Here is a 26,211-nt window from a genome sequence, read left to right as displayed (position 1 = left end):
AACACAACAGCAACATCTGCAACATCAGCAACCAGAGCAACATACAACATCCATCCGAAACCGCAAACATCCAACAATCCACCATCGCCACCACCACGAACCACATGAGCCTGAACAAGATCAAGAAGCGGGACGCGAGCGACTTATGACTGATGCGCTCCAAGGGCAACGTCGGCGTCGGCGTCGGGGTCAACGTCGGCGTCGCCGTTGGCAGCGGCAGCCGGTACAAGGTGACGGCCCGCTGTGTGCCCGAAGTGAACATCACGTCGCCGACGACAGCAAGCGGCTCCATCCAGCCCAAGCACTTTGCCCTGCTCCGCAGTCGCTCGCAACCTTCGCCGCCGACGTCTAACATCCTTTTCTCCACGCCAGGCGGGGCCACTTTGGTCGAGGAGGAGGATTTCAGCTTGGCTAGCGGCAGTGGTGCAGCCGCCAAGAACGTGCTTCAGCGCCAGCTGGCCACCACCGTTCAGCAGGAGGATCCGGATCTGGAGCATTGCGCACAGGAGCCGCACAGCAAGTTGTCCGAGCCGGCGGAACCGCCCAATGAGCTAACGCCGTTGGTGGAGGAGCCCGGCTCTGTAGCGCCAACCACTTCGAGCCAGCGTTATAGCCACAATTCCAAGACCACGCGCTCCTGGCCCGTCATCTACCGCAATCCACATCACTGCGACTACGAGGCATTGTACGTGCAACAGCAGCAGCAGCAACAGCAGAGCTTCAAGCAGAACTGCTACTCGAATCAGTTTAAGCAGTCCATCGTCTACTCCAGCAGCAATGAGGAGTTGCCCGGCGGCGAACCGGTAGCCTCGAGTTCCGCCGATAACCGCCAGACCACGTGCTACTACTTTGCACCCAGCCGGCACAACAGCATTTATGAGCACCCCTCCTCGGTGGTTGGGGGATCCCTGCAGTTCGATAATCCAACGACCACAGCAGCAGCGGCAGCGGCAGTCGAGAGTTTGAGGCGGAGCAACAGCATCCTGTTGCGCCAGAACAGCTGCGCCAAGGTGATTCAGCGTCGCGGGAGCGGTAGTGGTTCACCCAACTCCCTGGGCTCCCAGATGGAGGGACTGGGCATGGGCGGAAGGGGCGCTGGCAGCGCCTGTTGCTCCAGCTGCTGCATGGGCCCGCCGCCGGTGCTCTTCCTATTCGTCACGCTGCTGATGACCACAAGCGCCACAGCCATGCTGTGCGCCGCCATCATGACTGATCACTGGGAGCACGTCACATGGGACCGCAACAGCCTTGATCGCTACTCCAATCGGTCGGGACTGCATCTGGAGTGGCTTCTAGACGACCAGGTGGCTATGCTCAAGCCGGACAAAAGGGGTGAGCCGAAAAGCTTTACTGTATCTTCTTGATTGTATCCACCCATAAGAATAATATTAAATCTTGCGGTGTGTTTCTCCTTTTCCAGCCGATCATCGCTTCCGGCGCGACTCCGTTTTCCTGGTGCCCATGCACGGTGGCATCTGGACGCTGTGCATTGATCTGCCCATTCAGCAGCTGCAGGAACTGCGGCGCAATCCCAAGTTCCCACGCGGTGCTCCGCCGTGTGTCAACTACCTGGCCGGCTCAATGGAAAACGCACGCGGCGAGGAGCAGCGCAACGACTGGCAGCACAGTGAGTCACAGGTCACTCTGCAGCCGCATCTGAGTACGTATCCAGGGGCAACCCGTATGTAAATCCCAGTCCAGATCCACATCCGCTCTAACTTTCTGGGGGAAGTCTCCCGTATTTATTGTGTACACTTTTTGCCTTCCTACTTAGTTTTTCGTTTAATACAAAACATTATTTTATGTACGCACTTAGCACTAATTGTGATTGTAAACTTACAGACTTACAGAGAATTTTGGTAGAAAACAGCAAACAAATAGCATAAATAGGTTCGAGGTATAGGACAGTTGAATGGTGTTTAATGCGTGTGGGTTGGTTTAAGTAGCCGATGAGTGTGGTGTATTTTAAGGGCTTGGTTGTGAGTGGGTGTAGGTGTGCCACTGGGCAACTGGAATGATTCCCCTAGACGGCGGCACGCTTGGCCGGCGAGCACAGGGCCTCAGCCTCCGAGCTGGGATCCTCCGGCTTCTTGCGCTTGATCAAATGTGTGATGTCTGTGGGCTTGGCCGAACTGCTGCTAATGGTCGATGATGAGGAGGCCGCCGCAGCACCTTTGGAGGAGGACGACGAAGAGCTGGCGGCTCCATTGGCTGACGAAGACGACGAGGAGGAGGCGGCAGCTGCATCGCCACTGCTCATTGGCTTGATGTAGCTATCCAGGGCAGCTCTCACCTCAGCAATGGTCTAAGAGAATGAACGAGTTTTTATAGATAATGTCACAATTAAGTTATATATTTATTTACCTGGGCCTGCATCTCCTCGATTTCCTGTATCTTGGCCAAAATCTCCTGCTTCGTTTCCTCCAAATCCAACATATTGTTCCTGTCGCGCTCGCTTGGTTCGTCCTTGCCCTTGATCTCGGCAATTTCCTCCTCGATCAACACGCTGGAGTGCCGCAGAGCTGTCGCTCCTTCCTTGTTGAGTTGCTGCATCAAATAGGTCAGACCGATCTTGTAATGCAACTCGGCCAAAGCACGTCGGTTTCTTGTGGGCAGCTCCCCGTGGATCTTTAGTGCTTTCTCTACAATGTCAGATTTACATTAGTTATGCTACCGACCACAACACTGTCTAAACTCACCATAATCTTCGCGTGCCGCCTCCAGTATTCCATTCTCAAACTCAATGTTGGCCAGCTCAGTCTGAACTTCAGCCAAGTAGGGGAGACCACTGAGGCCCTGGCGCGTGAAGATCTGAGCAGCAGCTTCCAGTATTTCCCAGGCCAACTGCAGACTTCCGCTTACTCCTTCCTCTTCTTCTGGTTCCTCCTCTCCAGCAGCTGCTGCACCATTGGAACAACTAGCTGTGACTTCACCATTCGATGTGCTAGGTCGCTCGTCATCGTTGACGGCAGCTCCGCCACCGCCACCGCCATTGCTGCTGCTGACCTCATCCACGCCTGTTGGTACCTTCTTGGAGGGCTTTTCTTCACTCTGAGCTTGCTCGGCTTCTCCGGTAGAATCGGCCTCATCGGACCCCTCCTTGATGGTGTCTAGTTCTTTGCCGTTCGAGCTGCTTGCACCATTTTCGGCCTCCTTGGTGACTTTCTTTTCCTCCTTCTTGGCCGCTCCATCCTCTGCATTTTCTTCCTCGTCGTCTTCCACATCCTCGTCATCGTCATCGGCAGCCTCGTCAGGCACATCGATCACTTTGTTCTCGTCCAAGGCCATTGCAATTAAAGCCTTTGCATAGCTGCATTGAGAGAAAAGGATTAGGGAGGGTTTTATACAAGTTTCATGCCTTGCAGAATATGTATAAAGGGTAGGGGACTTTTAGTCCAAAAGTTTCGTCGTACTCACAGCAATAGGGGCTGGCCGAGCTCATCGGCCAGTTCCCCGTAGACTTCCTCGTACAGTTGGCACACCTGGCTCAGCTCGTCAGCTGCCTCGTCGTAGCTCTTGACCAGGAAGTTCCGCGATCCCTGGCTGAACAGCTCCTTGCCTTTAAGTATTTTCTCTGCGCGCTCCTGCTCTGCCTTTCCGCTTCCCTCGGTGGACACAGCTGGCACATTGTCCGGCGTTGTATCTGCAGCAACAGGCTCCACAGCCACTGTCTTGCTTGGTGATGATGCATCGGCAGCGGCCGTTGTGACGATTGCTTCGGCTTCAGCAGACATTTTAAGTGGTTAAATAAATAACTAAAAAAAAGGAGGGGAGAACAACGAATAGCTCTGTTATTTAAGCAGTTTATATTCCAGTTTTGAACATATTTTCTTGAACTTTGTGGTGTTTACAAGCTTTAATTTATTTAATCTTCGCCATCCCAACTGCTTTAGTTTATGTATCTTTCAATTATCCCCTTATTCCACACTCCAATATTCCTCGTAGGTTGAGCCCTAGACGTCACTTTCGATGTATGTAGAAGACCACCAATATTCATTTTGTTTACTACAAATTCATGTAAATTCTATTAATACGCACCAGCACACAAGCTTTGGGCACCAACCGCCACATGATTCACACAGATTCATTTCACTTGGCTTAAAATTTTAGCTCCAAGCCAGCGCACATTTCACAAGTCATTACCGCAAATCCCATTTGCAGCAGCTCAAAGATGTGGGTTCCAACGTATCCCCGGAGCACATCAGATAGAAAAACAATAGCAAAAGTTAGGGACCAACAATGGCCGGGAGCGGGAACATGGACAGGAACAATGAATGTCCTTGTAGCGTCTATATAAAGTAATTACCACAGCAGCTAACCGAGCTTGCAATCGGTTTTCTATATTGTCAATACTGGTCGGTCGGTCTCCCGCTCCCCGAAGATGAAACATGTCCGTGTCGAGAGGTCCTTGCCAATGACTTTGTTTAGCTAAAGTCGGGGGAACGGGTTTGGGTGTTTCCAATATGGGTCACCGTGTGGCTTGGTTTGCCTCATCCTCTCCCGCCTGCGTTCTAAAAATCGCAATTGCCACTTTGGAACTTTTTGCTGTAGTTTTTATTGTGTTCCTCATTGCAACCAAACACATCCACCCACATGCGATTTAATTGCTATGGTGCTATTGGGTAATTGGTTTTACAGTTGCCTAGATTGTGAGCGGAAATGGGAGAACTGAGCTGGGCCACAATGAATTTGCAAATGCAATTAGGTTTGACATGTACATGAAAGTCCCCCACTAGAAGATCAACCGAAATCTTAACAAAAGGATGCATTTGTAGCACCAGTTGTAATCCTAATCCTTTGCTTATTCATAAACACATTTTCACAATGCCAACACATATTTAACTACGCTTTCGCTTCTCATCCCAACACTGTGTAAAAAGGACCAAGTTTCGGTATTCACACATCTAGAAACCTTTTCTAATCAAATGTTAATCTGCGATAGGAATGCAAAACCTCTCCATATCCTGCTCATTGGTCTGCCTCATCATTTTGGGCAGTGCTGCCCTCGTGGGTGCCTTTGGAGTCTGCCAGCGCCAAATCAGCGCCATTCTGATCACAGGAGTGATGTATTTACTAGCAGGTAATCATAAGTAAACTAAACTACTACTTTAGTTGCTTAACCAACCGAACTTTTACAACCCAACAGCTCTATTTGCCCTCTTCACGCTCATGATCATTCACTTCAAGCGGCAGCAGGGACGTCCCATGCTGGACAGCGACTACGATGGAACGGTGGACGGAATAGTGGCGCGACCAGGAGGCGTGGCAATCATGGCCAAGCCGCTGCTGGGAGCGCGCATCTTTCTCACCTCGTGGAGCCTTGACTTGGGATGGGGCGGTGTGGTGCTGTGCGCCATCACCTCGGTACTGTGGATCCTGCTCTCCAAGATCATGCGGTACAACCCCTTCTCGGCGCTCATGATTTAGCTAAACGCCTTGCCGCTCGGCGTCTACGGAGCCAGCTACGGGAGTCTGGGCAGCTGTGAGAGCTACGGCAGCTACGGGAGCACCCACACCCACAGCGGCACCAGTAGTGGCGGCAGCTCCAGTTTCCTTCTGGCGGCGGTCTCGTCGACGCGGCAAGCAGAGCACAGGGGCAAGGGAAAGTATATTCTGTAGGCAATGCCCTGTCCCAATCTAACTGTCTAATGATCCGGATAGTAGCCCTTACTCAACTTATTTGGGATAGGCTTCCGAGGGTTTTATGATTATAGTACTTGTACAACTTTTGAGTAATTTCACCTTGTTAAGGTTCATTTTGGCTATAATATACTACTTTGGCAAATTAATACCAAAACCATAAGTTGAACCTCTTCGGAAGTGCACCCACTCATCCCTATGTAAACCCCATATTAGTTAGCTATGTATGTTGGAAATGTACCAAACTAAAAACTCAATTGCCTTGTTCTTTATATATACACACACAACTTATACAACTTAATCTTATACTTATTCTTATTATACGGTGTACTTGTGTATTGTAAATTCAATTTACACTCTCTATTTACAAGTAAACCTTTTTGTATACACTCGATTTGGCTCTAATCCTACACACCTCTAAACCTCTAAACACCCCACTAATCCTTGCTAAAATGTGAGACATTTATTTACACGTGCCGAGCGAAGTGGGTATGGGAATAGGAAAAGGAATTCCAGGTGAGGCTTTGGCTTTAAAGTGCTTTCTAGTAACAGTTCGCCTGCATAGCTTGAGCCCAGCCCAAAAATAGTTAATTGGGTGTGACAGTTGCTTCAAATTAGAAAAACTGACTGGGGAGGGATAAGATACGACTAACAAAAAAATCAGGTAGAATTGCTTGCGATATTCATAAAACAGTTTGCTTTTTGGCCCGCATTAAATGATGAGACGCCTCAACAAAAACTTACTTTCCCCGTTTCATTGCCCTCCATCCAGTTGGTTTAGTAGAATTCTAGGGCTTGTCATGGAAGCATAATGAATTGTAGAACTTGGCGAGTACTTATAGAGCTCGAGGGGAACAGTTGTACACGAAGCACATTGTTATGAGATCATTTAGTGCTTTAGGACAAATGGTTTACAAAACGTATTGTACTTGTATAGAAGCCACCACAAACCAAACAAAATGCTAAAAGTATAAAAATGTATTTTTATGCAAACGCTTTGCCTTAAAAAAAAAACAAAACAAACAAACAAGAGCAACTTATTTAAATACAAAAGACAATTTCTTTTAAAAAGTTTACAAGATGTGTTTTTATCTTTTAATGGCAGTTTGGATACTTAGCATAGCTAGGAATTTTTGTAAATTTACAGCTTACAGGCAAGTATACCATGTTTTATTTACATTAAATTAAACCGTCTTTTGTTTATGAAGCAATGTGGTCTATAAATAACCGGCACACATTTATGAAATTCCATTTAGCAGTCAATTCTGTAAAAATTGTATTGCGAATTTCTGTCGGCCTGGAAGGTTCATTAACATTTGCGGAGCTGCTGTGGAAACAAATTAAGCAAACATGCAAATGAACTCGCAAAAAATTGGCAAGAAAACTTGACACTTTCGCGAGCTTTTGCACGAGAAACGGAGGCACCACGTAGAACAGAACGATGCAGGACAATTATCAGAGATAAGAAAACAGCTGGCAAAAGGAAAATGTAGGGGAAATCGCATCATGTGTGTTTTGTTTTCGCGCGCTCAAAGCAATTACAAAATTCACACACTGCGCGGCGGCCCAGCAACAAATTGCGATTACAAAACAACGTAAAAAGGTTCATTCACCTGTATGCGTTGTGTCTGTTTCGCGCTTTTACGTGTTTATGCGTTAGCCGAAGATAAAATGTCTCTGAATGCAAACTACATGCATAGGTCAATTTGTATGTACATTTATTTTAAGGATCATTTCACCAATTCTGTTAGTTTTTGGATGAGTTTACGAGTAATAATATAGAATACTATTTAGATAAAAATTTAGTTAATTACTAAAAAATTAATGTTCTACTTTTGTTTCTTAACTTATTTTAGGGCAAGATCTAAATGAATTGATTTTTTTATGCAGAGATGTATCCGAAGCCTAATTCTTTTCACAATTGTAAACTTTTTGAGCTTTCAAAAACGTGATCAAAACGAAATGTCGCATAAACCCTTTGCAAAAAATAAGTGCGAGTGTATGGGGATTGCCCGCCATTCGCCCGCGCCAACAACCACAAACACACAGACAATACACATACACCTACACTAACACCGGTAAAGCGCAATTGGCCATTTAGTTTCGCGCAAATAACAACGGCACGTTTCGCATATTTATAGCGAAACAGAAATTGCGACAATTAATTAATGTTTAGCACAAACACCGTAGTAACAACAGCAACAACACACAAACAACGGGCCAAAACGAAATTCGCAAATTCGCGTGTCGCTGTTTTGGCTGCGTTTGTGTGCGTGTGTGCCTGCATCGGCATTTAACTGTAAAAACTGTGCTTAAACTTACTTGATCCTCGATTATTTGTATTGCTTTCAAAGCAATAGACACTAAAACCAATTGATTGTCGGTAAATATAGAACTATTATCAATGTTAGACCATTAAAATGACAGTACTCGCCAATAAAAATTACAGATCCCGCGAAATGCTGCGAAAATAGCGACAATGTGAACGCACTGGGGGCGCTTTAAAAAGCCACTTGGCGAAATTAATATACTGGAAAACATACTGAAAATTGGCCCTGGACCTGCCAACTTGGTTTCACAAATAATGGTGTGTTTACACTGACAGTGTAAATGCTGGCATAAGCTTTAAGATTTAATGTGGAAAACGTTTTTTATCGACTACTCGATAAGCAATGCTATCGAGAGTGGTTAACTCAGCTCTATCTCTTTGGGCCATTCTCACTTCGAATTTCAAATCGGAGCAGAAACGTTCGGTCCGCGGCAGAGCGAACGAAACAGACGTTAGCAGTTCCATTTCGTAGTGACATTAATTGGTAACCAAATCAGACTTGAAGTGCAACACACTAAATTGAACTGTGCAGCGCGACTAAAGTTAGAATTCGGGCCGAATTCCATTCAGAAGAGCATATTTCTGGGCGGTGGAACCACCCTCCGGCAATTGTTAAATATTTATACACACCACCAACGGAACGCACGCACTTACATACATCCCATTCCGAGTGGCGCCAACATATGTAAAGCAGCGATAAGAAAGAAAACAACCCAGAAGAGGAAAGCACACTTATTGTAAGTGAATATGCACTGTGTTACATGGCTATGGACATATCGAAGTTCTATTGATTTTTGGGTTCTTCAACGTTTTTTGCCGCCTTCGATGTGTTTTTGTCGCCTTTTGTTTTGTGCTTTTGCTTCCGTGTGTGTTCGTTCGCCTTGAGTTTTCCATTCAACTGGGTTTACGTCTTTATTCTCCTGTTTTTTGTTTCCCCCCCGTCCTCACATCAAATTGTGGGTGGGTTGGGCGCTTGAAGCGCTGTTGATTCACCTGTCGTTTGTTTTTTCTCTTATTTTCGTTTTCAACTTCACGGGCAGCTGCAAAATCTCAGCTGCTCCACCAACAACAACAACAACCGAAAAAAGAACAACAAAAGTCAGCTTTCGTTGGTGCAATAACCGGTTTTCAAGCTTTATCGTATTTCGAAACTGTGCTAATAGCTGGTGTTGTTTTTCGTTTGGCGTATTTTAGCGCTTTGTTACCCACATAATTATAAACTAACTAATAGTAATGACTGTAAGAAGTGGCAATAATTTTCAAATGGGGAGCACTTGCTAATTTATTGGGTTCCAGTAGCATTGGCAGGTAGTTGATTTCGACACAATACAAAAATTTTGGCAAAATGGCAAAAACTTTTCCACTTATAGTCAGTTTCATTTTTTATACCATTTTTACCTGCCAACTTCAGTTGCATATGATGGATGCTTCCTCCTTCTCCTTTGCGCAATCACCACTACTCGTGCACTGAGAGAAATGCGGGATAACTTTAATTTTTATCAAACCAAAATACATATTCATATAGAGTAAGAATTGAATACCATAATATTTTTGAACTTGATTTTCTGAGTGGTACCTAATCTCTGGGTAGTTCCTTGAACTGTAGTTTAAATTGGCTTTCAGTGTATGTAGCTAGCATAATTTGAGACTTTTGGACATGCAGCAGGCAATTGCTATGTACTGAAACAAGCCGAAAGCACTCGCTCCAAGGATAACAGGCTCGTCAGGCCACAAAATCGATTCCCCACGAAGCCCAATACCTTGGAGAAAACCCGACACGTGATGGCGCCTGGCTGGGAATTACGGAAAATAGAAAATGGAAAAAAGAGGCCACGGAATAAGGGAACAGGATGGCTTGGATTGGGCATGCCAATGGGAACTTTCAACTCGTTCTGGTCTGCCCTTTTGACAACTTCTGGCGCAAACTGCGGCAAAAATAAACGGGGGAACAACATGCCGGATATAAGCTGTAAATTTAAGGGGACAACGCGGTCAGATATTTTGGGGGAACCAAGTTTAGAATCCAGGGTGTAGTTGCATGTGGCAAACAACAAGCAGATACCGAATCTAAGATTATCTAAACTTCTTATTGAGGGTGATTTCCGGCTGAGAACGGGGATTACCTACCACACTTCCAAAGCGATTGCATCAGTATGCTCACCATTGTGCTGTAGACCAGTCGCAGTAGTAAACAAATTGGTTCATTAGATAAGTAATCTTAAGTTTTATCAGAGCTTTCAATTGGAAAGTGGGAACCGCATTGCACGGAAACCAAACACTATTTTGCATAATATAAACATCGTCACCCTCATTATTATAGGTTATTAAGTTTTATATTGAGTCTTAACTTTTCCAGAGCAAAACACAAATTCATAGTATCACACATCATTGTTAAGCTCTTTTTTCAAAAACTTTCAAGATTTCTCTTTTTTAATACACCCCATACCAACCCCATATCAAGACAAAACTTTTTTTGGGGAAACTTCGGCCCTTAAACATATTGAAAATTCCTTTTCAACTGGCGCCCGACAAAATCCCTAGGAATTCAATCACTTTCGCTTGGCAACCAGAAAATTTTCACAATTCCTCTTGTAAGTAAAGTAGTGGGGAGTGTGGTATAGTTTTGTGGTGGTAAAGATGCCTGAAACTAACTTTGAACTATGCATGCACATTGGGAAAATATTTGTTTCTCCATTTTATATATATATTATATTTTTCGCCGGCTTCTTTTCATTGCGAGCACACAGACTCCTGGCTGCCGTCTGGTTCTTTCCCAGGGGATGGGGTTGCATGAAGTTGTTCTGTCTGCGCTCCATCCACAACTGGCGGGTTTTCCAGGTCCTGCTCTCCCCGCTCCTCCTGCGTCCCGGCGTCCACCATTCTTTTGTTGTCTCACTGGAAACGGAGATGGAGAACGGCGAATGGCGCTGCCGTTGGCTCTTTTATGACGCAGTTGGTCCGGGAAAGTTGAAGTTTGTTTGCTCGGCCGTGCCGGCAAAGGAGTTCATTCTTCTATAATGCATTAGCGAGCCACTGAAGAAGTTGTCTCAGTATAGTATGTCCATGTTTGTTTGAAGCCAATCGGGTACAATAAGTAGCTGCTCCTTCTGTCCCACAAAACCCGCAAAAATCCGAGCTCAACCGAAAAAGTTTCCGCCTCATTAAAACCAATTTGCCTGGGAACATTTATAGAACGTTGTGCCTTTGATGAAAAGCATCCATTTCTCGGCTAGACCAGCCGCATGAAAATAAATAACATTTTGCCAATTTCCAATTAATCAGCACAGTCAACAGCAGCAAAAGTTCATTGAATTTGCAGCTGTGTGGGGTTTCGGCTTGGAGATTTCGGTAAATGGATTGGAATTAGAAGGGGTGTATCTGGGGTTTAAGGTTTCTCGCCAGGCACGCTCCGCTTCCAATGATTAGTCAGCCGAGTGATATGACTAAGCGAGCCACCAAAGCGCTTGGCCACCACACGAGACGGAATAAAATTCAAATTAAAACTAGAAGTCGGAGAGGTGAGGGTGGTTGGTCGCGGACTGACAGCCAATCGGTCACTTAACCCGCTGCAAGGTCTTGTACAGTAAAAGCTCCTTTCTGACGACAATCTGACATTCTTCATATGATTTTTGGTATTTTTAAGCAAACTATAGTAAGTGAATGCCATAAGTATCTTCTTTCTCTTGAGCACTTAACGAAAAGTATCTCGGCAAATTCTTTATTAGACGAAGAAGTTCCACTTTCAAGAACTTCCACTGTAGGTGAACAACCATGGCACCTGACAAACCGAGAAGTCCGTCAGTGGGCAGCCATTTGACACCGAACACTGCAATATTATCTGGAGCTGGAGGTGGAGGTGGGGAACCGATTTCACGGGTGGACAGGGGCTGGGATGTGGGCGGGGTATCTGGGGCGGACAAAGTGGCTCGTTGGTTGCTCAATTGCTGCGGGGCAGTCGAGAAGTTGGTGTTTGTTTCTTTGTTTGCGGCAGTTCTTTGGCCCGGGCCTTGACTCCGTTTGAATTGTCTTTGTTGCCATCCACATTTAATTTAATATGTGAGTTGAGTGCCCCGAAAGTCCCTCCACCGTCCGTCGTCCACCGTCCCTTCTTCATCCTACATCAACTGGTTACTGATTTCGCTAGATTTGCATAGAGTGACAGCGCGCAGGAGTTTGGATTCCACTTATTTGTATGCTTGACAAGAAGTCTGCACCGGAGGCCAAACCCAAGACCCATCCGCCGTCAGACAGACTTAGTTGAGGCTTCCCATTTAATTTATTCATGCAGGATTAGTCGCATATAAGTCCTACATAAGTCGACGACAGCTGTCGCTACCTGGCCAACATGTAAAGACTTCAATTCAATTTATGCAAATTATCTTGTGGGCTTGCCAAATGTGTGTGGAGTTAAACTTTCCGCCAGATGTTTGCGAAATCCAAAAAAAAAAACAAAAAAATCAACCAATTAGTCGAATGGTATAGAAATGGCTTTTCTACTCCGTAATTATATGGCTTTAAAAACAATCATACTTAGTGTTTTGTGTGAGGGTGGTTCGATACTGTACCAGCAAGTCCAAGAGGTAATTTACCCTTAATACCACACATAAGCCCGGCACTCCTTTGATATTGCTTCTCTAGGCCCGAATTCTATCGCCTTGCCCCAGTTTTAGTTTATTGTATTCGGCTTGTGGCAAGTTCTTCAAGTATAGTTTTTCGTGGCTGAAAAGCGGGCCAAGTGGCGCGACCCCAATAGCGGAAAAACAAGGGAAAACATGCAAGCGGAAATGCAGTGGAGGAAAACTGGGTGGGTTTGGGGTGGTCTTGGGTCCTGGCATTGGCGTTAAGTGTGAATGCACATGGAAGGCACATAAAACAAAGGATGTTTCTCAACTTTTGACACACATGGGATTTTAACTTTCCATTTCATCGCGCCGTCAATTGAATGACACCGAGATGCAGTCACTGGAATAGATTCGTATTCGAATGGGGAGATCCCGAAGTGAATCTGTGGAATGAGACCCCATTAATGCAAATTGTTGCAACAGGAAATGAGGCGTACCACGCACAGTCACAATGTTGAACACGCCAATTAGGTGGCAATTTATAAGAAATGTTTTGGAAACCGGAAAGCGAGACTCCTTAACTCCTCCTTTGTTTCCCCACATATCGCGTTATATTCATATTCACGACGCCATCACGAGGTGAAGGAACTCTCCAGTGATTGTTTTCGTGCGGTTTACATTATGTAAAACGTTTTAATTGCCAGATTTTAATGAAGCCCCAGGCCATGTTGCTTCCACTCTGGCCCGATGGGGGTATTTTTTGTCCTGGGGCCTGGTCTAATGCATTATTTATGCAGCTGACGGCTTGTCCAATGAGTCAACACATGGTCAAATATTGGGGGAAGGTTAATGCCAAAAGCTTTTCAGTTTGCTGTATAGAACGGTTGGAACGCTGAGTTGGGGAACCTATTTATTCAGCTTAATGCATTTGCTTCTTAATATTTTATTTTTATGCGGTCTGATAAGCCTGAACTCGAATGGAAAAAAATAGCAAATGAGGAAATGAAAATGAGGCATGTACTTCTTATCCAGAATTGCCTTTACTGCGGTTGAATCGGCACTTGACTCGTGCCTGTGGTCAATGCAACCGGTTTTGGTTCCATTTATAGTTATTTCCATAAGGGAAGTCTTTTAATAGTGCTTCGCTACCTAAATCTCCACAACTTATACGTCAAATGATCAAGTAATTAAGAGGAAATTGGCCTCAAAAGTGAGATAAGTGGGTCGCTTCAAATGATTGAAATATTTGGGAGCTCGTAATCAAGCAGACAGCTCTATATATCGTCTGCTTAGCGGCCTTCAACTTTCTTTCGAAGAAACACGCAATGAATGCAACGAATTTTCACTTTCGTGTCTCTGCTTTTATAGCTTCTTGTTGTTTGTTGTCTGGCCCAAACAGAAACACACAAAAACGGCTTTGAGCAGCTGCACTTGACTTGTGCTAAGACTTTTTCTTTGACTGTGGCTTTGGCCCACCAACTGCACCTTGAGATTCCACAATATGCAGCATATACATGGCACATAATCTGCAGACAACTCGCTGTCACTTGGTCGTCGCTTTCAACGTGCCTCAAGTGCATCCAGTCCCTGAATGTCACGGGTGTGTTTGCATTTGGTTGAAGCTCAGATCCCCAAAGAAGTCTTGTTTGCGTTGGGTTTTAGCACTTTTCCCTCGTAAATCCACACAAATTTTAGGTATGCACAAAGCCGAAAGAGCACAAAAGAATCTCGATGCGGAGCAGAGCAACCAATCTCCACATCTAATTAACCCAGTGTGTAAACAGAAATTCCGCGCATCTGATTAACTCAGAAAAGTTAGCTGTGCTCGGAGTCGCCGGGAAATGCATTTCAATGCCCTGCCAAATGAGTTTTTCAAGCGAAAAGTGCTCCCAGTCATTTTGTTTTGACGGGTGGCAGCTATTAATACAGGCCAACACAACTATTTATAGTTGGAGGAAGCGCAAATGGTTTATTTTGGTTTTGGGGCATAAACAAAGTTCGAAAGACTCACGAGATCTGTGCCACATCCGATAATATTTACTCAGTTGCTTTTATACACTGTGGATCGCCCCACCCAGATCTTGCACAATAATCTCACAACAATTCGTTACTATTTCCCCATTTCCACGCTTGATTAGTTTCAAGTGTTGAAAATTTCGATGGTCCCGAAATCCAATCAAAGTGTCGATTGATTGCGGCACACGAATTAGAGCATTGTTGGTTTTGGGGGAGTGTCATTTCATATATACGTAAAATGCAATTAAAGAATATAAAAGTAATATATGTACATGTTAACGATACATCAGCAATGAATAAATCTCACATGAGTTCACTTCTTAATACGAAGATTTTCCATCTCTATTAAACCTATACAAATTCTCAGCACGTGCCGTCAGGTGGACAAAAGCCAGATCTTAAATAATTTGTGAGCACCCACAATGGGTACTTATAAGCGAAAAAGCTCAGGGAATTGAGAGGCCAGTAAGTCACAGTCAGCTGCCCTTTGTGTGTCAAGTGATGACGACTCTGATTGACGTGGATGAGCGGATCTAGAGTGCTGGCGTACAGAAATGGGAGCAGTTCCAGATGGGAACTACAAAACGCTTGTGGCTGAGCTTCGATGTTGGCTATTGTGGTGGTGCAGTTGTAATCTCTTTGGCTGCACATTTAATCGCAGGCTGCACATTGTTGCGGCCAAATTGAATTGTTTTGCGGCGTTGTTGAGGTACCCACCTCCGCCTTTTCAATCATCCGGATTGATTGGCCTGGACCGGCATAGAGTGCACACAGCTGGCTGCGTCTCAATGCATCCACAGAAAGTATATCTATATCTATGTAACCACATGGGCACTCAGATATCCATCCCTTTGGTCCAACGATCGACTTTGTCTTGCGGCTCTGACTTTTCAATTCTTTTGATTTGTATCTGGGAGATGTGGATATGGTAATGGGAAATCTCCCACTCCTGCACTTAATGGTTATGTGGGTTAATTTGATTTTAATGCCTTGCCACAAGGAATGCGGGTGTGGTGGCAATCAGATCAGTGCCCAGCAATTGCCAAGAAATCGCGCATCTTGTGGCCATCAGATTGAAATTTAATTACATTACTCGCTGATTGATATGTGATTCGTACGGTTCAAGTTCATCGAAATTCGAACAATTAGTTCAGGGCTCATGCGATTTTCGCGTGCCTTTAACTGCCTTTTATGAGAAGCGCATAGAAAGGCGTTACGTCCCACACTATTCACCGTTAATCGACGTAGTTTCTAATGGACCACTCATTTGTCACTTCAAGTACTTGTGCGTTTTTTATTTTTATTTATTTCTTTGAAGCATTTGTGAAAATTTCAGCAAAAACAAGGGGGCCTCTTGAATAATTGCCCCCATCAACGAAACTACTTTCCGTGCCGACTTTTTCGTTGTTGTTGTTTATCATTTATACAAATCGTTTTGTGTACAGCGTCTAAGGAAAAGCATCGCCACGGCAATTGCTGCTGAAGATTAGCATTTATTGTGTATGCAATCCATTGTAATCTCGCCGAGATGAAGGCTGCTTTGGTGTTGCATTGTCTACGAGAATGGATCAGGTAGTTAAATGTCCTAACACGGCAATTAAAAGTCGTCTGCGATAGCGGCGGTGAGTTAGATAATTGTACAGAAGACCTCGGTGTGTTTCTTGTCAGCCAACTTCTCTTTATTTTACCCCTATATGATATCATCTTTCCGTTGAAGCCGAACTTGAAGCTGTCAGAATTTGAAAACCCAACATCTGCTGGAGTTGCAGGTCGCCCCAGGCAGTTGGTTTGTCCATTCATTAATCATCAACACACCAGTGATGACGACTATTTTAAGTTTTGATCCTGAAAAGTGTTTAATATACATGTCTTTCACATCTGAATATCAATAAATGTTCTGATAAATCAAGTCCCAAAAGTATTGTTTTCGCTTACATTAATATTATTCTTGGAAAGCAAAGAGTTCGGTGCATGGTTAATCCAAAAACAGTTTAAATAGATTCAGCACAGAATCAGATGGGCATCTCTAGCTCAGCACACATGCAGAGGAGCACCCTGCTAAAAGCTATGTCATCTGAAGCCTGTAGGAAGGATGGGATTTCTGTGTCCGCATCAGTTCAGTGTCTACTGCATTCGCACTGAGTTGGGTGAAAGCCCATTCACAGGGTTGGTTTCCTCCCCTGACATCCTGCTCCTGATGAGCGAAGGGTTCTCTGTGGCCAGGGAAAGGATGCAGGGCCTGCGGCAACTAAAAAGCACATCCTGTCATTAGGAGCACGCTGTTCATAGGAGGGAGTGATGTCAGTTATGCGGCTGCCTCTGCAATTTGCTTGTAATTCTGTCGTGTCGGCCCTGCCCCGTTTAATTGCATAATTTATTGATAATTAAATGAAGCTCTAAATTAAACTCTCTTTGCAGGGTCGGCGGCTGGATTCGTTTGGAGTGACGCGACTCCCACAACAATTGCCACTGATGAGGTGAACGAACTGGTCAGCATCCCAGCATCCATTTGTTAGCCCCTCCATCTCTGGCAATTAAGAGAACCCTAATTGGAGGGAGACTGCTGCTGGCGAGAAGGAGGGAGCAACTCGGCTAAAGATGCCTTCGCTGCGCCAGAAGGTCACCACTTACTTCCGCCAGTTGAGCTTCATCGCGGAGCCACGCGAGGGTCGCCGGCGGGCCAGCGAGCACGAGGATGATGATGGTAGCTTCATAACCAAATATCTGGAGGGGTAAGTAAATAGAAAAGCGGGAAGCCTAGAAAAGTTGCTAAAATATTTACCCGTCTATCTTCACCGACAGCCGAATGCAGAGACAATTTGTTGACGGGCCGGAGATTTACAATGGCCAGAATCCCACGGACATGCCCGTTCTCAAGTTGGATGCATACGAAGCTGGAAACTGCTCCATAACAGCCGCATGCACAGGTCCTGACGAAGGGCTCACCGGCATCAAGCGCTCCAAACTGCACTTGAGCACCAGCTTCGCGGATGACATTGACTTCATAGATACGCAGCAGGAGAACGATGATTGCTATGGCGTCCGAAAGAGTACACAGCCAGTCCAGGTGGCCACACAGAACTCAACACGACTTACCAGCAAATTTGGACGGCCGCCGGCGGGACCTCGGAGACAGAGCAGTGCGGAGCAGCCATCCGGATCAGCTCCCGCGTCGGGGATGCGTTCCCGCAAGAATTCCAAGAGCAGCATAGCCAATCTTGCCGCGGCGACTGCTGGCACGGATGCTGGAAAAGCCAACAGCGATCAGAACAACAGGAATGTGTTAAATGCCAAGACTGAGGTCTCGACGGATGGGGATCCCAATTCGGAGCGAGAACGCCTGCTCCGCGAAGCTGTGAGCAACCAGGGTGGCTCTGCTCCAGCTGCTTTGATCGCTGGCGTGGAGAACTGGCGCATGGAGTGCGACTTCGCATACGGAATCTCGGTGTCCCTTTACGAGACCAACATGCTGACTAAAGAACCCATGGGCAATCCCATCGCCGACTGCTACGGAATGGTCGTGCGCGGAGACTCAGCTGCCATGGCCATGGCAGATGGTGTCAACTGGGGTGATGGCGCTCGCCTGGCCGCCCGTTCAGCTGTTCACGGTTGCCTGGACTATCTGGACCGGGCGGTCTTCGGCCAGGCGCTGGAGTGCCGGGCCACCACAACCCAGGAGGTTTTTGTGAGTTTGCTGCGTAGTCTTTGGGAGGGACACGGATGTATCCTGGAAGTGGGAGGAGCCCTGTCCACTCTGACCATAGCCGTGGTGCTGCCACTGGACGGAGCGCCAGGAAAATATGTCGTGTGCTCGTGTAACGTTGGCGATTCCCTGGGCTATGTGTACTCCAAGAAGCACGGAGTACGGGAACTGACACAGGCCTCCCACGACATCAGTTCCATGCGAGACATGCGCGATGCGTTGGGCGCCCTTGGACCAGCTGATGGCAACAAGCCGGAGCTGAGCAATCTAACATTCTCGATGACCTGCATTGAAAGCGGAGACATAGTGTTTCTAACCTCGGATGGAATCAGCGATAATTTCGATCCCGTGGTGGGCAAGTTTGCCGAAGCCTGGACGCCGGATGTCAAGCTCCAGACGTCGGGACATGGCAAGCCTGCCAACTTGGCACCCAAACGACAGAACAAGAGTGCATCCGCTATCTATGCCCGTCTGCATCCTTCGACTCCACCCACGCGGCCAGCTCGTCAGTCCAAGGCGGGTAGTCCGCCTAATAATGCGCCTAGTCGGCCGAAGTATATGCGCTCCCAAACGGTCATTGAACCACGCCAAGGATTGGCATCACCGCCACCGCCATCGGTGGTGCCCCAACGCATTCCAAAGTCCATCTCAGGACTGCCCCTTGTTACCGGTCCTCAGCGGCATGCGCTTACCCTGTACCGCTTGGAGGATCTGCTCAGCTACGGCATCAACGGCACGTTCTCGCCCTGCGTATCGGCCCGCAGGCTTTGCCATTTGCTCATCGATTTTGTAAGGATGATTACGTCAGCCAGAAGGAAGACCCTGGAACAAAGGGAACTCTTCTATAAACTCTCTACGGGACCAGATGGCGCCAAGCGCGAGGTGCAACTGAACCGCATGCAGCATCGTGCGGCAAGGAAGCGTGTGGTGGACAGCAGCGCTTTTATAGCGTTGCCCGGAAAACTGGATCATGCCACTGTGATGGCCTACACGGTGGGCGGCGGAGACGAGCACAATAATGGGAATGAAAACGGCGATGGAGGAGCTATATCGCCTGTACTGCAATCCAAGGAGTTTAAGGAGACGAATTTCTAAAATCGAGGAATCGCTAGACTGCCGACTATGCTTTTTATACATTTTTCTCACTCATCTCTGGCATGGGTAGTTCCAACTCAAAAGTAAAAACAATTCTCTATAGGGTCTCTAATAAATTGGAAGGTTATGTTTTGGCTTTTTATTTATACATTGATGCGAGAAGTGCCAATTAATTTCATTTTTTTTTTGTACAGAAACATATCGTTATCATTTTGTTGAATTATTGGCCAAAACTTTGTTTAGTTTGAAAAAGTTGTTTATTTTGTACAAGTTTAATAATAAAATCGTTTTAAATAGTTTATATCGATACCAATAAAAGGGTTACCTACTAAGGATCCTTCGGAAAATAGTTATTATCTTTGACAAAGAAGTACCCATTTTAAATCATATTTATATATATTTACATAAACACTCATATATTTACGTGGTGATATATCTCACATGTAACTTCAATATTCATATAGCTTTCGCTTAAGTTTGTTGATTTTAGTTTGGTGTTCTCATTCGTCAGCCATAGTTTTTAGCCATTTATTTGTAAATTGCAAACGACAGAAATGCCTCAAATGTTTAAAACTACCAAAAATAATAAGAATACACAAATGTACACCGTATTTTTACACTCTCATTCGTAATTCAATGTATATGCCACTTTTACACCAGTGCTCCGATGTGAATTTATAACATATACTCTTTGTAACACCAGCTGTCTCATACAATTTAAAATGTGGTAGCGTATATACTTGGTAACGCACAGCTTAAGTTGCTAAATGGGCTGTGGCAAACGGGCCTGGGCAATAAATAATTGCGTAAAGGCATTGAAAATTGCGCTTTTACAAACACCATAAAAAAGTTGTTTTAGTTGAATGAAACCATCTACTATATATTCGTTTTATTACCTGTGTAAAACCATCTCGACATTACAGGTAATATTTTAATTATGTCTTTAAACGTTACAACATACTGGTAATTGCACAGAAATTGAATACAAAATTGATCGGTTCCGCGTCAAGGATAAATTAGCAAAAACCCAGGACAACCGGGCAACGAATCCGTAAAAGATTCATGCACATAAGAATATATAATCTCAGCAAATAGCCATAGGATTTACAAGCTCGATTCTCAGCTGCTGCGCATGCGCAGGAGCAATTTGGCAATAGCCTGAGCTCTTGTGATTGATACATCCTTTATTTGTTTATATATGATCTCTACACTGCGCAGAGTTTGGGGCTACGAAAGATAAACAAACCTTATAAATAAATGCGACATGGGTGATAAATATACTGGCACTTACTAAGGTTTTCACATCCAATTGTGATTGCGCCTTGTTGGCTAGGAGCCACAGATTGACTGCCAATTGAGCGATAGTTTCCCTCTCCAGGTCAGCGTACCTCACAATCCGTAGAAAAAGTTCCAGGGCTAGCTCCGCTTGCGATCTTTGCTGCTGCGCTACTCCCAATGATTTGAGCTGCATAAGGATGGCATCAACAACCTGAGCACACATATTGTTTACCTCCTGCAAGAATTTGGGATCGTGGCCGTACAAATCGTCATTGGACACCACTAAAAGCAAGCATTAGTCAGCGATAACGACATACAAATTGTAGTCCTTAGGCCTACCTCCTTTTATATGATAGGGAAACCTTTCCAGACTTTGCACATAGAGCATATCGAGGGAATGTAGATAGATGATACTAGGCGCTGAGCTGTCCGCTTTGAATTTATGTCTGCCAACCACTTCTAGCAGAAGGCGAAGAAAATAGAGGACGCCCTGTTCCGGACTATCAGGTACCACGATCAATGTGGCCAGGATATTACACATATACGAGACAAGGAAAGGCTCTAAGCTGCGGGGCTTGCCATCGAAGTCCACCGTGGCTGCGGGCAGCTCATTAACCAATTGCAATGCGGCCTCAAAGCAAGCATCAGCTGTTGTTGAGAAGTAAATTTATATAAAAAAGTCAAACAAAATTGATTTTATACTAGCCTTGCCCCAGACAGAGATGCTGTAGAGCCAGCTGTCCGCATAGCAAGTACAAATTCATTTGCTGCTGAACAGCTTCAATGCTGGGAATGGTAATGAAGCAGTAGGCGATGCAGGCCTTAACGAAACCCGTTGACTTCGAACGGTTTCGGGTGGCCAGCTTGCAGGCCGCATGCACCAATGTTACGTAGACTGCATCCAGATTGCTGAACGTGCCCCGAACTTCTACATAAAAACTTAGTTGCTGCTCCAAGTCGTTTCCAAAGTGAACTTTGTGAATAAACACATTGATGAGCTGAGATATCTGGCGACGTTCATCATCCACGGACAAAGCACTGAATAAATAGTTGTTTAATGAGATTATAAAATATTACTTTGCCCTTATTGCAGCACTAACTTCACTGAATCGTTCAGGATCTTTCCGAGATACATCAATGCGTTCGTTACCACGGCGTCGCAGGTATATTGCTCGCTATTCTGTTTGTAGAAACTGAGAATGTTTTTGCATACCTCGACACGCACCGACTCCTTTTGGAAGAGATCCAAGTAGGGCAGAAAGTGGGGCTGTATCAGCAGCAGCTCAATGCTGCGATAGTTCTGCATTATCCGGCTAAGAATGTTTTGCAATTGGGAATAGTGCTTTTCATAGGCTTTGCCAAGACACATTCGCGCATTCAGTTCTCCGAGCAATCTGTTTACCTCGTGTACCTAATTTAAAGATGTAAGCATCATTGATTACAATACATATATAAACATAACTGACCGTAAAATACTGCGACACAAAAACGGCCCATGTTTCCACACAGTTTATATACTCATTAGGATCAGTCAGCTTGTTGATCGTCTCGAAAGCAACCTTTAGGAAAGTTACCCGCTGCTCCTGCAGAGGAGCGCAGCTGCTTACGCAGCTTCCCAGCGAGCGCAGTAACTGTGACTTGGAGATTCCGGGCGTTTCGGAAGCATTAATGAGCTCTATAAATTCTAATGCATTCGTGGCAATGAACTCTGATTTGAAGGAACTTAGTATAGACATCAGAATAGCACCGCTGTAAATAAATGCAATACGAATTATTTCTGTTAAACTGCTGAAAGAAAAGTACTTACTTGTTTTTCAACTGCTTGCTCTCATTGAGAATATCCTGCGTGTGCAGTTCGCTTTTGTGAACTAGGCAGAGAAGCATGTAGTCAAAGGCTGGGGCATATAGCTGTAGGTAGGAGCTGGCGGTGACGATTTCCGGATGTAGATTGAAGCGGGCCACAAAGCGAAAGATCTTTAAAAGCATTTATTTTGTAGAAATAGTATTCATTTGTTTAATATTCCTCGTTCTCACCTGAGGATATATGAGGAACAGATCGCTAAAGTTCTCCCTTATGTAAGTCTTACTGGGCGTTAGGGTCACGCCCATGCGCACAAGGTAGCAGCGGGCATAGGTCGAGACCAGGGGATCAGCTATACCCCTTAATTGATGGGTTAAACGTTGCAGTATTCGCTCATACTCCTCGCGAGAGGATGACAGGAATTCGTAGCACTTGAATATTGAGAGCTCCAAGTAAAGACGCGGCAGCAACTCCCGAATCGAGGCAATCTTGTAAAACCAATTCTGGCACGTATCCCGGGCAGCTTCTCGTTCCCGCTCTAAGGAGGCCGCCGAGGCTGCGGGTTCTCCAGAGGCCTTAGCACGCAGTCGATCGTATACCAGTTTTCCAAAAACATCCAGTATATCAGTGATGAGAACATACTGACTGGGATAGAATTGCAGCACAGTGGTGTCAGCCAGCATCTTGGCACACTGTATGGCAATCTTCAGAGCCTTTACTCGCTGATCGTTGTGCCAGGACTGGATAAGCTCCTGCTTGAGCTGCTCAAATCGCTGAATGTACTCCTGCTGAGTGAGATCCATCATGTGCCGCATGCTGCCATCGTCGAAGTGATCTAACTGCTCCAAGCGAAACTTTGTCTTGTCGGCCACAACTGTTTGTGCTTTGACTACGCGATTGTGATTAAGAGTTATCAACGGACAAACAAATTCCCACCCCAGAACTTACTGCTTTCGGTGCCGCCGTCCAGGCTACCAGATGCAACCAGAAAGCTGGTGGACAGCGATAGCTTCTCGTTGGTGGTAAAGCGATTGAGGATGCCAAGTCGTCGGCTGCTCCACTGCAGTGTGTTGTCCTCGGGCTCCGTTCGGTCCCGTTCGCGACGCTTTGATTTGAGATCCTGCTGATCAGAGTGTGAAAAGCTTAGTCATGTTCCTGGCCGGTGCACCACTCTACTTACGAACACGCTGACCATTTGACTGAGAGGATCGTTGAGCTCATCATCTTGGCGTGCAAACTGCGATAGCGGATCTGTGCCCTCCAGAGCTCTGCTCAAGGGATTGCTGTCCACCACCTGGTGAAGATTGTGCCTCCATTTGAAACACTTAGAGATTAGGGCGTTGTATCATTTACTTACCGTCACCGTCTGCTGCTTTAGAGGATGCTCCAGCGTGGTCTGGCCAGCCAGGCGGTTCTTCCGGACTTCGTACCATCGCGGCACGCACACCCTGCAGTCGGGTGCAATATTTATGAACGTTTATTTGTTTATTTACGAAGGAAAATAAATAAATTACCATTCCAAGTTCGCCATAGCGTCGTGGTTGTTGTTGTCGGCATTCCTGACAGCTGTTCGGCAACATGGCATGGGCGTACTCCGTGAGGGATGCATCTCTTCGAAGAAACTGTACTTGTTCCACGGATTTCTCTTTGGAGCTCAATTTATGGTACATTTTTTGTTGCTTACCGCTCAATAGCGGTTAAATGAGCGGTTAAATGAATTATAATATATAAATTTACATAGGTAATATATAACATATAACATTTACTAATTACTTAATAAGTATTTTTAAGAAGAGTAGAATATAGTCTAAAGATAGTTTCTATAATAAATATGCAAATTACAGTAAGTATAGTGGAAATTATCAACGATATGAACTACTGAAGTGAACAAAACAATTATTTTCCGAAGAAATACAGAAATTTTGGCATCAGAAAACCCTTTTGCCTACGCCACTGAACATGTGCTGTTTCGGGGCGATTGACAAATAGTAACATCGAAACAACGGGTGAATGGCAAATGCAGTTGACAAGCGACGCGTTTATTTTTTGTGTTCACAATTATCTTAAAAGCGATTTCATTTCGGATTGCGAATGAAAAAATGTCGAAATCGGCGCTGAAACACCTAAAGAGCACCTGCCGCGTATGCGCAAAGTACGCAAGCAACAAGCGATCGCCGAAGATATTCGAGCGGAGCAACACAAAGATGATCGACAACATTGAGGCGCTCACAGGCCTTCGGGTAAATTTTCCACTGCACCTTCATGGCATCTATGTAGTTAAAGCGTAATTTTTTGGTGCTTTCCTTAGCTGGAGAACTACGGTTGCCTGCCGGATCAGATCTGTGAGTGCTGCAGCATGGAACTGGCTTCCGCCATTAAGCTGAGGGAGCGCTGCATCGCCGCCCAGCGGGAGCTACTCATCGGACTGACGGATGAGCAGCGCCAGGGCATCTCCGCATTCTACCGGGCGGCTGTCATGGGCGAGGATATTGTTCAGACGGTGAAGCCGCCCGACGATGACGAGGTTTATGCCACTTATCAGGAAATAGTCATGGAGGAGCCTAAGGAAGAGATCGACGATGCCAAGGTGGAGTACGATAATACCTATTACGAGGTGGCTGAAGGACACGTCGGCGAGGACGACGCAGCCTCCTTGATTGAGGAGGCCGACTATGAGTCCATCATGGCCGAAGACGAAGAGCAGCAGCAAACGTTGGAGCTGGACGAAGACACCGAGCTCATTGTAGGCGATGTCAACGACGCCTACGTCTACGATTCGGATGATGAGGTGGCCGTTCTTGACAACGTGCTGGATGATGAGTACGAGCATGAAAACATTGTGGTCAAGAAGTGTAGTCTGCCGCCGAAACCGAAGGTCCGTTCGGATGATCCGCGTCGTCGTGGCACTGGAGGAGTCTACATCTGCGAACAGTGCGGCAATCACATAAAGGGACGCATGGCCTTCGAACTCCACTGTCGTCGCCATCGTGGGGACAAGCAATTTGGCTGCGAGTGAGTATTTTTCTATTTTTTATTGGATGCATTGAGACTAAATGGATTTATCCACAGACTCTGTCAGTCGCGCTTCTGCACAACATCCGAGCTAAAACGCCACATGCGCAAGCACACCGGGGAGCGCCCGTTTGCATGTCAGTACTGTGGACGGTGCTTCACCGACTACACCACCCGTGTAAAGCATGAGCGAACCCACACCAATGAGCGGCCCTACGTCTGTGGCACATGCGGCAAGGCCTTCACCACCGGCTACATCCTTAAGAACCATATGCTGATACATTCCGGCGAGCGGGCCTACAGGTACGATATACGAAATTATATTATTAGTTACCATAAACTTTTAATACTAGTACAGTCACTAATATGTTTAAAAACCGATCTAATGCTGAATCTTCCTTTCCAGGTGCGAGCTGTGCGACAAGTCCTTCATGCTGCCCACCCACCTGAGCACCCACTTCCGGTCTGGCGTACACAAGCGGCACCTGGAGAAGGCCGAGATGAAGCAGGTCCTTGAGCAGGAGCAGAAGAGGGAACTCAAGGAGGAGGAGGAGGATAGCCTGCACATCTAAATCTGGCCCATTTATATATACATAGCAATTACAGGCGATGCTAGAACGACAATGGCGCACAGCCAAGGAGCATTTCTGCAAAGAATAAACAAAACCATTTGTAATATGTAGAACTTAATCTTGAATAATAAATCCAAGCTTCAAATCCCAAGTACTGAATATTCATTTCGTTCGTGATTTTGCTTCCATGCGAATGGCAAAAC

At 45.7% G+C, this 26,211-nt stretch overlaps 5 protein-coding genes across 9 annotated transcripts; 3 read left to right on the top strand and 2 right to left on the bottom strand.

Moving 5' to 3' along the window:
* LOC120451741 lies at positions 1–6,668 on the top strand. Of its 2 annotated transcripts, XM_039635649.2 has the most exons (4): positions 1–1,332; positions 1,421–1,660; positions 4,943–5,080; positions 5,147–6,668. In XM_039635649.2, the coding sequence occupies exons 1-4, from the start codon at positions 153–155 to the stop codon at positions 5,425–5,427; spliced, it is 1,839 nt and encodes a 612-aa protein (XP_039491583.1). In that variant the 5' UTR covers positions 1–152; the 3' UTR covers positions 5,428–6,668. The 2 variants fall into 2 exon arrangements, 1 of the variants encoding a protein (XP_039491583.1); XR_005616405.2 differs by lacking the exon at positions 5,147–6,668 and having other exon boundaries at positions 1–1,627; positions 4,943–5,076.
* LOC120451742 (protein NASP homolog) lies at positions 1,714–8,147 on the bottom strand. 2 transcript variants are annotated; one of them, XM_039635652.2, is made up of 6 exons: positions 8,071–8,147; positions 7,963–8,003; positions 3,418–3,755; positions 2,700–3,310; positions 2,365–2,642; positions 1,714–2,305 (listed from the first exon to the last, which is right to left on the bottom strand). In XM_039635652.2, exons 3-6 carry the CDS (start codon positions 3,732–3,734, stop codon positions 2,024–2,026), a joined length of 1,488 nt encoding a protein of 495 aa, XP_039491586.1. In that variant the 5' UTR covers positions 3,735–3,755; positions 7,963–8,003; positions 8,071–8,147; the 3' UTR covers positions 1,714–2,023. The 2 variants fall into 2 exon arrangements, with proteins under 2 accessions (XP_039491586.1, XP_039491585.1); XM_039635651.2 differs by having other exon boundaries at positions 7,963–8,130.
* A 228-nt stretch (positions 8,148–8,375) lies between these two features.
* Positions 8,376–20,186, top strand: LOC120451327 (PP2C-like domain-containing protein CG9801). Of its 2 annotated transcripts, none has more exons than XM_039634902.2 (3): positions 8,376–8,706; positions 16,966–17,279; positions 17,350–20,186. In XM_039634902.2, the coding sequence occupies exons 2-3, from the start codon at positions 17,146–17,148 to the stop codon at positions 19,343–19,345; spliced, it is 2,130 nt and encodes a 709-aa protein (XP_039490836.1). In that variant the 5' UTR covers positions 8,376–8,706; positions 16,966–17,145; the 3' UTR covers positions 19,346–20,186. The 2 variants fall into 2 exon arrangements, with proteins under 2 accessions (XP_039490836.1, XP_039490837.1); XM_039634903.2 differs by lacking the exon at positions 8,376–8,706 and adding an exon at positions 10,370–10,560.
* Positions 20,187–20,228: 42 nt separating this feature from the next.
* LOC120451326 (VPS35 endosomal protein sorting factor-like) lies at positions 20,229–24,026 on the bottom strand. 2 transcript variants are annotated; one of them, XM_039634899.1, is made up of 12 exons: positions 23,939–24,026; positions 23,782–23,872; positions 23,605–23,718; positions 23,373–23,547; positions 22,658–23,313; positions 22,431–22,597; positions 22,090–22,372; positions 21,724–22,034; positions 21,330–21,661; positions 20,963–21,271; positions 20,637–20,905; positions 20,229–20,572 (listed from the first exon to the last, which is right to left on the bottom strand). In XM_039634899.1, the coding sequence occupies exons 1-12, from the start codon at positions 24,007–24,009 to the stop codon at positions 20,465–20,467; spliced, it is 2,886 nt and encodes a 961-aa protein (XP_039490833.1). In that variant the 5' UTR covers positions 24,010–24,026; the 3' UTR covers positions 20,229–20,464. The 2 variants fall into 2 exon arrangements, with proteins under 2 accessions (XP_039490833.1, XP_039490835.1); XM_039634901.1 differs by having other exon boundaries at positions 23,373–23,544.
* A 400-nt stretch (positions 24,027–24,426) lies between these two features.
* Positions 24,427–26,159, top strand: LOC120453355 (transcription factor Ouib). Its single transcript, XM_039638028.1, has 4 exons — positions 24,427–24,664; positions 24,733–25,436; positions 25,494–25,739; positions 25,843–26,159. Exons 1-4 carry the CDS (start codon positions 24,524–24,526, stop codon positions 26,006–26,008), a joined length of 1,257 nt encoding a protein of 418 aa, XP_039493962.1. The 5' UTR covers positions 24,427–24,523; the 3' UTR covers positions 26,009–26,159.
* Positions 26,160–26,211: the final 52 nt, after the last annotated feature.

The sequence above is a fragment of the Drosophila santomea genome, chromosome 3R, assembly GCF_016746245.2.
Source record: "Drosophila santomea strain STO CAGO 1482 chromosome 3R, Prin_Dsan_1.1, whole genome shotgun sequence".
Lineage (NCBI taxonomy): Eukaryota > Metazoa > Arthropoda > Insecta > Diptera > Drosophilidae > Drosophila > Drosophila santomea.
The sequence above is the reverse complement of the archived record's forward strand: the minus strand, read 5'-3'. Positions and strand labels throughout refer to the sequence as shown.